At 48.4% G+C, this 12,669-nt stretch overlaps 2 protein-coding genes across 2 annotated transcripts in view; one reads left to right on the top strand and one right to left on the bottom strand.

Moving 5' to 3' along the window:
• LOC140680909 (uncharacterized) overlaps positions 1-12,669 on the bottom strand; it is a 692,735-nt gene that overhangs the window by 136,772 nt on the left and 543,294 nt on the right. The gene's annotated exons all lie outside the window — the stretch shown is intronic.
• Positions 1-12,669, top strand: part of LOC100226816 (uncharacterized) — a 1,189,242-nt gene that overhangs the window by 1,138,538 nt on the left and 38,035 nt on the right. Inside the window, 1 exon segment of the mRNA XM_072919754.1 lies at positions 6,507-7,149. Coding sequence (XP_072775855.1) covers positions 6,507-7,149 — 643 coding nt within the window.

The following is a 12,669-nucleotide window of genomic DNA, read 5'->3' as shown; positions in this document are numbered from 1 at the left end:
TTTGGAAAAAGGTTTTACATACCTTGCAGAGCATGGCCGCGGAGAAAAAAGCAGCAGAAGCTGCAATTCAGGCATTTGAGCAATCCACATCAGAACAGACAGAAGCTCAAAAGTCATCTCGGGTTGAAAAATTCTTTAATGTTTGTAATATGCGGCCAGTGCGAGGGCAGAAAGCTCCAGTCAGCCCCTCTGTCAGAGATTTTGTCGCTCATTTGGAGGGAAGCGCAGAGCCAGGCAGCACAGGGCCGGCCGGCGCGGGACAAAGAAAAAATGTGGCTGCGCCCGGAGCGGAAGTGTGCTCGCAAGCGGCGGATGTTAACAGCTCGGCGGTTCCGCAGAGTGAGGCAGACCAGGAAGTGGCCCTCCCGGGTCCCTCGGGAGGCGGGGAGACACCTGAGGAGGCAGGCGGAGTTGGTGACGAAACAGGGCTGAGTCAGGAGGAGGAACTCAGGGGCGGAGATCAAGGCAGAGACCAGGGCGGAGAAGGGAGCGAGGCGGCGCTGGCCCCTCGCCCCCCCGCTGCGGCAGCGGCGGCGGCTGCCGTGGGTGCATGCAGGCGCAGAGGTGCGGCTCGCCGGCACCCGCCAGCAGCGGCGGCGGCGGCAAGCAGCCTGGCGCGGTTTGGAGGGGCTGGGCACCCCAATGCTAGCGGAATGGCAGAAGCAGCCACCCAAACAACACCAGAGCAGAGCCCTGAAAATGCCAGTTCCCATCCCACCACGGTAGCTCTACGCTGCCCCCTCCCACCGAGTTCAGATTCCGGTGACTCAGAGTCAGACCTTCCTGTTGTCAATTGCAGCAGGGACAAGCGATCACAAAACAAGATACAAAGGCAAGAAAAAGTTACAGAAAGCCCTTCCTCGTCCGTTGTGGAACTGGTTGGCAGAACTAAGGCAACGGGCTGTGGCGGAGAGCAGCAGGGTGCGGCAGTGAGCACCGGCCAGCTGCCCGGGCGAACCGCAGAAGCGGCAGCGCGAAGTGGCAGCGCGGAGCGGCAGGCGCGGGGCCAGGCAGAGCGGGGCCAGCCGGCACCGAGCCTGAGGCGGCCCCGGGGCGGAGCGGACTTCAGCCGAGAGACAGAAGGCTCCTTGTTGCTGAGCAACAGCGCGAGGAGGGAGATGGGCGTTCCCGGGGGCCGACCCACAGTGACGCGGCAAGGACGGGAGCAAGGCGGCGGCGCCTCCCCGCAGCACCCAGCAATGGCGGCGGAGACGCTGCACAGCCTAGTTGCCACGGTAACGACAACCCCGAGGGCAGCAATGCCACCGATGGCGAGATGGCAACACTACAGCAAAAATTTCAACAGCATTTTTCCAATTCCTTGCAAGAGTCAGAAGACGTAATGAAAAAATATAGCAGTACCGAGTGTTTTCCAAGATACCAAGAGGGATAGACATTATGCAAATCAAAGTTATTTCAAATACGATACAGATGAAAATCACTGTAAAAGATAGAAATGTTAATAATGATTTAATTGCCAAAAAAGTCTCTAAAAACAAAGATTTGAGAAAAGTCAGTCAGATGGAATGTTGGTATTAAGTTCACAATTTCTGTTTTTGAGTTTTTATAGATAGTAATTTAAGTAATTATGATTTTTGAGTTTTATAGATAATAAGATAAATGATAATTGTCAAGTTTTTGTAGGTAATGATAAGTAGTGATTGTTACTAATGTTATATGAATGCTTTAAAAAGATTGTCTTAAACTATTTTAAACATTTCTTGTTGATAAGTTGATCATATAATGTAAGTTGTCTGATTTTTGTGATAAGAATTATTATCAAGGTATTAAGGTATTGAGGTATTGTTATAGTATTTACAGTCAGTTTTCATATGTTTCATTGTCTTTCTAGGTGATTGATTGCAAGATGTGTTTTTTCAGGATCCTGTGTTTTTGATTTTTTAACTACTCATGTAATTTCTTTGTCTAATCTTCTATGCAGCTGCAATTCATCTTCTTTTAAAAATTTATTGTCCAAGTTTTAGTTCAAGATTTCAAACTTCAAATTTTTAGATCTCTAAAGAAAAAGTTTGTTGTATTTAGAGAATTTTTGTCCTGAAAGAAATTTTGGACAGGTTCAATTATTTGATGGTTTAATAAATTTTTAATAATAGGGTTTTTTCTACTTATAACAGTTATTTCTAAGACTTTCATTTTATAATGTGTTAATACATATCCTCCAATTAAGGTTTGAGCTCTGGCCAAGCTCTGGCTCTATGTGGATGGTGTGATTGATCCAGGTGTTTTCTGCATCAAAAAGTATTCAAGTCCTTTTAGCTTGACAATTTGATCCTATAGGGCAGCTGAGCCTCAAAGAGAGTTTTGGAGAGACATGATCCGGACATGTTTTATTCAAATCTCTGTTGTTTTAAGGTTTGTCAGCTGCGGCAGACTCTGAGATAACAATTTAATAGTGTAGCACTTAATAACTGTGATTTTATATGTAATATTGATTGTGTATTATCTGATTAATTTTTATTTGTTGTTAGTTTCTATACTATGTGCATTGTTTTGTTCTTAATGTTTTTTCATGTTTATAACAAAGATGTTGATATCTCCATTTCTTCATGCAAGTTTTAAGGAACAGAATTGAGAGAGGACCCTCCAGTCCCTGTGGGGGTGTTAGGTTTATTTGTGTTTTAACAAGTGCAAAATCTGGATGAATTTCAGTAAAGAATGTAGAACTTATCAATTGCAAGAGGACACTGATCTCTCCACAAGTGGATCAGAAGATGCACAGCAAAAGTAGATTGTGCAAAGATTTGTGTTTCACCCACAAAACATCGTAAGCTTTGAGTTTTTTTTATTTTATTTTATAAGTGTGTTTTTAATAATGTTATAGAATTTTTTACTAAGTTTTAATAAGTTTTAATAATGCCTGTGATTTTTCTGTTCATTTTTTCATTGTCTTTCAATGGCAAAAGAAAAAGAGGGAGTCTCGTTGGGTCCCATGGCAGAGTTCAAAACATGGACCCGAACTCAAATGAATTCAAATAGCACAAAGACATGAGTGCAAAAAATTTAAAGGAATGTGCTGTATGAATTTGAAAAATAGTTCTGAATCTATTCATAAGAAAATTCAGCGTTTGCAACAACATGTTCAAGTGTTACAGAGGGATGATACATTTTTTAAATTATCATTTAAATCATGAAAAATTACAAGTTTGCTTGAACACCTTTTGCAGCTTATGATAATAGAATTGTTAATTATAGTAATTTTAATGCTTGCATTGCCATGTGTATTTCAGTGCTTGAAAAAGACTTTAATGTCAATTATAGAACAAAAATAGAAGACATCCTTGCTTGCTTATAGAAAAAACAGGGGAAATGTCGAGAATTTAGCTAAAGAATAGCTGCGCAGCAAGGGACACGAAAAAGTTAAGTTGATGAGAGTGTGAAAATACGTGACTTGTAGCATGAAAACTATGACCTTGAGAAACAGATGTCTCCTAACAACCTTGAGCATACAGGTGTCTCGTTAAAGATGAAAAATTGCTTAGTATGCAGAAAAGTAATCAAGTATAAAGAAGCAGTAACTGCAAGGCTTATCGCAAAGAGATATATGTGTTAATAGAAAGGTAATCAATCCTGAGCTTCGCTTTTGCAATATGTATGAACTAATTAGTGCTTGTATAAAGAAACTGTAATCGACTCCAATAAACTGAGACTTGTTGATCATGACAGCATGAAACTTGTTTCCCGCGACACTCTCACCCAACATTATAGTTCTTATCAGTCATGCAGTGACATTCAATAGCCCATTATCAGCAGATGTCTGCCCTGAGGGAGGATTGATTGTGGAAGAGATAAGGAAAAACTGCCCACTTAACACAGGACAACTGCCATACAGATGGCAAATAGAACACATCTTACTTTTCAGTCTGGGGCAGGAGATCACAAACAAAATCAGCTGAGAAGGAGGCACTCTGAAAAGCAAACCAGAACTGACAGAAAATGAATGGGACAGAAATCAATAATTCTGATAGTTTTATTTATTATCAAAATAAATCACACCCACCCAGCCCCATACAATCCTGATCCCAAAACCTCAAATTTGGATCTTACTTCTCTCAATCTCCTTCCAACCCCATCTATACCTGGAGGCGGAGGAATTGAGTAATTTTGGCATGGGACTGAGGTGGGAACCAGCCATTTTGAGGTGGGATTGAGTAATTTTGAGGTGACAGATCAATCCACCTTGGCTTTTGGAGTGCAAAGATATGGAGAATACTCCCATATATCCCCGAAGAACCCACAAATCCCTCAGAATATGTTCCCAAACCGTAAATTCCTCCTCAAATAACTCTTAGATGGAGGGACTTTTGACATCTCTGGTCCATACTCTTTTTAGTCATTTTTTAGGTGTTTTTAAGTGATAAAGACAAATCAGAAGAAAATTAGGGCCAAACAAAACCAGACACCCCTGAGCATCCCCTGGGCACTGGACAAAACAAACTCAGCAGAAATCAAACTTAACCCTACAGAAAATGCCTTGAGGAGGATTTGCTCTTCCCACCAGTCACTTGTGATGGAAACACAAACAAATCCCAAACATTAATAAACCAACAACAGAAGCAATTCTGTGGCAATTCCAAATTTCATCAGTTCCAGCACAGCTCCAATTCAGATGCTGGCAGGTTCCAAAAAAAGAAATGTGGAAATTTGGCCCAATACAGATTATTAAAAGGAAGGGAAAGGTCTGTGTAGCTGTCACAAAGGTGACAGGGACCAAGAAAATAATGATTCTCATATTTGGAAAAGCCCCCAAGCCTGTGAATTCAGGAGTTATTTCGGAATTTAGCTACTTGAGCTGGGCTTCCTATAGGATTTAAGTAGCCTTGTGTTCCTCACTGTGTGGTGAATGATCCTTGTCAGTCTCGCTGGTATCATTTGTTCCCTTTCCTCCAGTGATTTTAACAAACTTTTCAGGGAAGGACACAAAAATATTTTCTTTACACTGGCCACCCACAACAGCCATTTTCCTTATAAGTTCTCCCAAAAGTTGCTCAGAGGAAGCTGCATCCAAGTTTCCAAGAGTTCCTCCAGAAAGAGCCACAAGCTCGTGAGAGGTGGGAACCAGGCTGTTGTCAAAGGCACTTGGGGTCAGATAGCAGTGCCCTGAACTCACAGTGCAAAATAATGTCTCAATCTGGCTAAAAAAATTGTTAGAGAGATGCCTCTGCCCCATTCAAGGTACTAACGAGACCAAATCCAAGGTGGATTTTATTGAACAACAAATGTGAGGTAGAGAGCGACAGGGAAAGAAAGATAAAATTGAGAGAAAGTAAGGGAGTGACAGGGATAGAGATCTCCCCTGGGACAGGGCAAGTGTGACATTGTCCCCTGTGTGCGTGGCCTTCCCAGGGTGGGGGTTTTACACCTGAGCCAGTTTGGGTAAGGGGGGTGGTGTTCACCCCCCACCCCGAGCAGGGATGGCCTCACTGTTTCAGGTTACAGTGTCAAATGTAACCAAAAGTGTTTTCAGTCACCATCTCCATAAACTGTTATCAACAGGTGGGGCAGTGTTCTTTATCTCTTCCATGGCTCAGCCCTGATAACGCCCTCCAGGGGCCATCTTCTGTAAATGGGCCATTGAGTGTCACTGCAGGGCTGATAAAATTACATCATCCCATTGTGGGATGCTCCGCCCAGGGGGAGGAACCAAGCATTCCTGCCTGGATATAATCTCACCCTTGCAACACCACGACCACCTTGCCTACTGCATTCCCAGAGGACAAGAGCTCCATAACCACCACTGGACCTTCAGAGGAAGACCAGACCCTTCTACAGGATCACCACTTTGACAGAATCACGTTCATCACTCCAGCCGGACTGCAGCCACCATTTCATCAGACTGCTACCACCACCCTGACCATCGGGTTTTCAGGTTATATCCTGACTCTGTGAGTTTAAGCCAGGATTTCTCTATCATTGCCTTGATATTAATTTTCTTTTTCAATTGTAATTCTGGCATAAATTCTCCCCCTGGTTTGCTTTGAAACCAGTACAAAACTCACTGTGCTCATCCCTTGTTTTCCTCCCAAAACAGAATTTCCCATACCCAAACCTTCACGAAATGGAGGAGGAGGCTGTGAGGAAGAGGAAGACGCCCTGGGACACCGAGGCAGGTGAGGAGGAAGTCAATGCCCCTTTCCCCCTCTCTCCTGTTCCATCTCCCGGCCCAGCCTGGCCCCCGGCTGCAGGACAGCCCCGCTGCCGACGCTCTGCTGACGGGGATGCACTGGGGGGATCTCCTTGCCCTTCCTTGTGGCACGGAGGCAAATCCCATCCTCTCCTTGTCCTTCCTACCCCAGAGCAGGAGCTGATGATGGAGACCAGGAAGGACAAATCTCTGCAGCACAACCTCATGGAAGAGGCCGATTTAAGCAACTCCACAGCACAGGAATCGAACAGGGAGGAAAAGCCCCGGAGATCCCACACAAGGAGGGGCTGCAAACCCAGCCCAGGGGGCTCTGAGGAGGAAAGGCCCACTCTGGGTCAGGAAGGTGGGCAGAGCTTCCGCCAGAGCTCAGAGCTGGTGGTCCCTGAGAAGATTCACGATGGGGAGAAGCCCCACAAGTGCTTGGAGTGTGGGAAGAGCTTCAGGCAGAGCAACAATCTGAAACGACATCAGATGATCCACGCTGGGGAATGGCCCTACAAGTGTGGGGAGTGTGGGAAGGGCTTCGGCTGGAGCTCCCACCTCATCATCCACCAACGCATCCACACTGGGGAGAGGCCCTACGAGTGTCCCGAGTGTCAGAAGAGGTTTCACAGCAGCTCCAATCTCTTTGTACATCAGCGGATTCACACGGATGAGAGGCCCTTCCGCTGCCCTGACTGCGGGAAGGGCTTCAAGCAAAACTCCACCCTTGTCACCCACCGGCGCATCCACACTGGGGAGAGGCCCTACATGTGCCCCACATGTGGGAAGAGGTTTCAGAGCAGCTCAAAACTCCTCCGGCATGAGCGGATTCACACCGAGGAGAGGCCCTTCCTCTGCTCTGACTGTGGGAAGGCCTTCAAGCAAAACTCCACCTTTGTCACCCACCGGCGCATCCACACTGGGGAGAGGCCCTACGAGTGTCCCCAGTGTGGGAAGAGCTTCACCCGGAGCTCTGACTTGACCCAACACCAACGGAGCCACCGATGACGGAAGCCCTGTGAGTGCCCCAACTGCAGGAGGAGCTTCGTGCACCGCTCCAGCTTCACCCCCCATTGAAGAACCCACATTGGGAAGAGCCCTGGTGATCCCTGTTCCCTGTGATCCATGCTGGGAAGATACCTGTACCTTCTCCTGCCCCTGCCAATGACCTGATGTGGGATTGAAGAACATGAGGGTCTGGCCATGGCCCTGTCACTACATTCACTCCCACCTCAGGTCATTGCCAGGGGCAGGAAAGGGACTCTCTCTCTCTCTGAGAAGGGTGTCCTTTCCAGGCAGGAGGAGACATGTGGCCAGGAAGGTACAATTGATGGTGATGTAATTTCCCCTGTAAATAGTTTTTCTTATCCCTTCTGTTGTCAATATTTTTTCTGTTCCAGTTTGTTCCTTACCTCGTTGCTGTTCCCAGTAAATTGTTCTTATCCCAGCCTGGGATCTTTCCATTGTTTTCCTTCAGTGGAAGTTGGGAGGGCAACGAGAGCCAGCAGGGTTTTAGCGGGAGCAGGAAATTGGGGAATTCCATTCCTGAATCCCGGCCAGTGGAAACCGAGCATCCCAGCTGGTGCCAGCCCTGGTGGCCATGGCAGCAGCCTTGGGAGCGGGTCCCTGGCTGGGGCTGAGGGAACCTCTTCACTCTGGTGCCCAGGGACAGGAGTGCAGGGAGCAGCTGCAGCTGAGTCGGGGCAGGCTTAGGTTGGATTTCAGGGAAAGGTTTTTGCCCAGAGGCTGCTGGGGAACTGCCCAGGCTCCCCAGGGAAGGGTCACAGCTCCAGGGCTCTCTGAGCTCCAGCAGCATTTGGACAGCGCTGCCAGGCCCAGGCTGGCAGTGTTGGGGTGTCCTGTGCAGGGCCAGCAGTTGGACTCGAGGATCCTGATGGGTCCCTCCCAGCTCAGCTACTTCTGTGGTTGTGGGATCCCATGACCCTGGGGATGGGAGTGCCAATGGTTGCCATGGAAACGGGCTCTGGCTGCAGGCCTGAGCTGGTGTCCATGGCAACCACCCCTGGCATGGGGTCTCCATGGAGCTGCCCAGGGACTGACCATAGCAACAGGGGCTGGGGAAGGTTGCCATGGAAACTGACCATAGCAACAGGGGCTGGTGCTGGTTGCCATGGAAACTGACCATAGCAATGGGTCCTGATGAGGTTTGCTGTGGTAATCCAGGGCATCTCTCTGGCTGCCCTGGAAGGTCTGGGACCCTGGCAGGGGTCAGGAACCCCCCTGTACAGAGCCCCCAGAGACACTGCCTGTGATCTCTGTCCATGGAAAAGAGTTTTCAATCTTACAGGATGAATTACAAGCTCTGACTGTTTGATATGAGTAATAATTAGTGTGACACGGGTGCAAAAGTAGAATTTTAGGATTCTAGATAAGGGGTTCAAAGGAGGCAAGATGGAGGAAATCGTGTGTGTCCTGTCCTTTTTCGTCTTCTTCATGCCTTCCATGTTTCACTGCAGTGTTGGCATTTTTCTGTTGGTTTAGACTGGGGACACATTGTTCAACACAGGTCGTAGGTATTGGCACATTATTGTAAATATAGCACAGGTAGGTTCTGGTATATAATGTTTGTAACTTCCCACTGAGGGGCAGAGCCCTGCACGCTGCCCCGCAAGAAAGGCCTACTGCAGGTCAGACAGAACATGTTATAGATAAGCAAGAATAAACAACCTTGAAAACCAGCACAGATGAATTATGGCTTCTTCTTTGGCAGTGGGGCTCAAAGACAGCAAATTTCTGCAATTTTGGGATCATTTAAATACCACAGATTCTGACATAAATGGCATCCCTGGGTGGGCTCGAACCACCAACCTTTCAGTTAACAGCCAACAGTTTGCCTACTAATAATCAGATTTTTTGACAGGCCCTCAGAGGGGTTTCATGGGGACTTTCTAAGTGTCCCCAGGCTGCCAAAGAGCTGGGATGTCACAGGCACTCACAGGGGCTCCTGTCACGGGCAGACTGGGAGCTTTAGGCAAAGTTTATTAGAGAAGCTCCTGTCAGGTCAGGAGGCACAGAAAGGACCCCCAATAGCCCCTATAGATCCCCAAATACCCCCAAGGACTGCCAGCCTTTCTAAGCCTCTTTTTGTGAGAGGAGCCTTGGAGCAGCAGGTTCCAATCCCTACCCCTGACAATTCAAGAGCTCGTATGTAAACAATTATAAAGGTGGAATTAAAACTTTATACAATTCTCCCTTAGCATTAGGAATTGTAAACCAGTGTTGGGGGTTGGGTTTTTCCTTTCTGTTTGTTCCTTATCATTGGCTGATGTTTATCAGCTGATCCCTTATTTTGGGAGGAGCTGCTGCTCTTGGAGATGGGAGTTTCCACTGCTGCTGCCAGAGCCCGGGCCAGAGCTGCTTCTTCTGTCCTGGGATGAGCCTCTGCTCGTGAGAACAGCCACTAAACTGGGACCTTATTTACACCTGCCCCACTAAAAGAGAGACCTATCCCTGTCTGCTCTGGTGTCCAGGATCCTGAGCTGGGCTCTCCCTGCCCTGCTTGGAGCCCCTCACCCCCTGCCTGCCGAGACGTCCTGCCAGCCCAGCTGACTGTTTTTTGCCAGTCCTGCTGGGGCACCGAGCTGACTGCTTTCTGAGAGTCCTGCTGGGGCACCGGAGCCGGCTGCCCCGGGGTTTGTGAAGCAAAGCCTCTCTCCAGCCCTTCCCCCTTCGGACAAAGCCGCCATGGCCCCGCGCTGCCGAGCCCGGCCGGAGCGCCCCCTGCAGCCGCGTGGGGGTCAGCGCACCTGCCCTGCCCCCGGGAGCCACAGCGCCCCTGCTGGCTGTGCCCGGAACTGCACCGCAGGGAAAGCGCCACGGCCCAAAGGCCGGGACTGGGCTCTGCTCTGTTTGCTGTTCGTGCCGCAGCTGCTGCTGCTTGTTTGCTTTGTTATACACACTACGAAAGAGCTGACATTCCTATTCCCATATCTTTGCCTGCCTGAGAGCCCCTTGATTTCATGATTCTAATAATTTGGAGGGAGGGGGTTTACATTCTCCATTCCACAGGAGGCTTTTTGCTGCCTTCCCTAGCAGACACCTGTCTTGTAAACCAAGACCAGTTTTGGCACCCGATGTGCAGCCTGAGGGCATTGAGAGAAACAAGGTGAAATAAGAATAACAATTCTTGAGTAACATAATTTTTTTGTTGTTGTTGCACTGGATATAGAAACCTTGTTAGGTTTCACCATGTGGTCAAGCGGACCCTGGTTTGGGTGGCACATGGTTGTGGCTACATTTTTCCCATCCTATAACTATGGCAAATCTGGCTGATAATTAATTTGTTTGATGGGTTAATATGGTGAGGAATTTATGGATTTTTAATTTCCTCTGGTCGGTGGGCACATGGATTTGAGGCTACCACACACTAACTGTATGTGTTTGGAATTACTTTAATAATGGTACCTACTGTGAGGAAATGACACCAGGGGAAGTTTTCTCCCAACTCCTCAGCCAGCTCTTTGGGTCTACAGTGGTTGGTGTTCCTGCTATGCCTGTTAAGCCTATTCTGTTCAGCATTCAGAGGTAGGGGAAGATTGACTTAGATAACTATCGTAGCAGGGCGTCCCCAGCCTGTAATAATTAGCACCGACTCCATGATTCCAGAAGGCTGATCAATCACTTTATTACATTATCCTATACTATACTGCTAAGAAACACTCATCGCTCTTGCAGACAGTCTGATACAGACAGACCAGACTGGTTAATTGAAATCCAAACACCATCACCTTTGGCTAATTTAGAAATCACCCTTTGGTAAACAAATCTCCATAATACATTCCACATGTGCACAACAACAGGTGCAGCAAGTGAAGGTAAGAATTGTTTCTTGTTCTTTTCTCTGAGCTTTCTCACAGCTTCTCACAGCTTCACAGGAAAATCCTGGGAGAGCTCTCTCTCTGCTCATAGGATATGTGATTACCACAGGTCAGTTGTGACAATGCAGGTCCAAGGACACCACGGTGACACTACAGAACCTCATGGAACCAAGGGGCCATTGTGACACTGTGCTGCCTCATGGAATCAAGGAGACCAATGTGAAACTCAGAGACCCCAAGGAACCAAGGGTCCATGGTGACCTTGTGCAGCCGCAGTGTCACAGAGGAGCTGTTGTGACACAGGGAGGGCACACGGAGCCCAGGGGCCATTGTGACACATCAGGGCTCTGTGGAACCACGAAGCCATTGTGACATTGCAAGGCCTCATGGAAGCACGGGGCCATTGTGACACTGCAGAATCAAGGGGAACATTGTGACACTCCAGGGCCTCATGGAACCAAGGAGACCATTGTGACACTGTGGGGTCCCATGGAACCAAGGGAACATGGAACAGGTTTGGCTGGCTGGGCCTCCTGGGGACCACCTGACAGGTCCAGCTGACCTTGGCATGTCAAGGGCTGCTTCTCATCTGCCCCTGAAGCCCTGGGGCTCTGGGCTTTCCTTCCTATGGGAGAGAACTGTCCTTCTCCTCCAGGGTTCCATGGCCAAAATTGGGATTCCTCCTCCAAAACTCCGTACATCCAAGGAATGTTCCCAAGTGAAAGCTGCCAGGACAGACAGGTCTGGCTGCTCTTGGCCTCTTGGGAGCTGCCTCTCACCTGCCTCAAAACACTGGGGCTCTGTGCCTTCCTTCCAATGGAAGCGAACCTTCTTTCTTCTCAAGGGGTCCATGGTCAAAATTGAAATTCCTCCTCCCTAATTCCATAGGATGAAAGCTGCCAGGACAAACAGGTCTGGTTGGTTCAGCCTCTCAGGAGCCACCTCTCTCCTCTTCTGTTTTGAAACACAAGGTCTGTGCTTTCCTTCCTATGGAAAAGAACCATCCTTCTTATCTACACAGAAATGGCTGAAATTGGGGTTCCACCTCTAAAATTCCCTATATCCAAGGGTTGCTCCCAGCCAAAATCTGCCAGTACCATCAACTCTGGCTGGCCTTGGCCTCTGGTGGCTGCCCCTGCCACACTGGGGCTCGGTTCTTTCCTTCCCATGGAGATCACTGTGACACTGTGGGCACCTCATGGAACCAAGGGGATCATTGTGGCACCACTGGAGCCCATGGAACCAAGGGGCCATGGTGACACCACGGGGCTTCATGGACCCAGAGACTATTATGACTCTGTGGGGTCTGATGGAACCATGGAGACCATTGGGACCCTTCAGGGCCTGGTGTCACCAAGGGGGCATTGTGACACCTCAGGGCCTCCTGGAAGCAAGGGACCATTGGGACACTGTGGGACCCCATGGAACTGAGGGAACATGGAACAGGTCTGGCTGGCTTGGCCTCCCAGGGGCCACCGACAGGTCTGGCTGATGTTGGAATGCCAAGGGCTGCCTCTCATCAGCTGCTGGAGCACTGGGGCTCTGTGCTTTCCTTGCTATGGAAAAGAACTCTCATTCTTTTCCAGGCACACATGGCCAGAATTCAGATTTCACCTCCAAATTTCCTTTTATCCAGGGATTGCTCCCATAGGAATATTGCCATGAGAAGTCTGACTGGCAATGGTT

The sequence above is a fragment of the Taeniopygia guttata genome, chromosome 30 (assembly GCF_048771995.1).
Source record: "Taeniopygia guttata chromosome 30, bTaeGut7.mat, whole genome shotgun sequence".
NCBI lineage: Eukaryota > Metazoa > Chordata > Aves > Passeriformes > Estrildidae > Taeniopygia > Taeniopygia guttata.
Note: the sequence above shows the minus strand (reverse complement) of the source record. Positions and strands in the feature narration are given on the sequence as shown.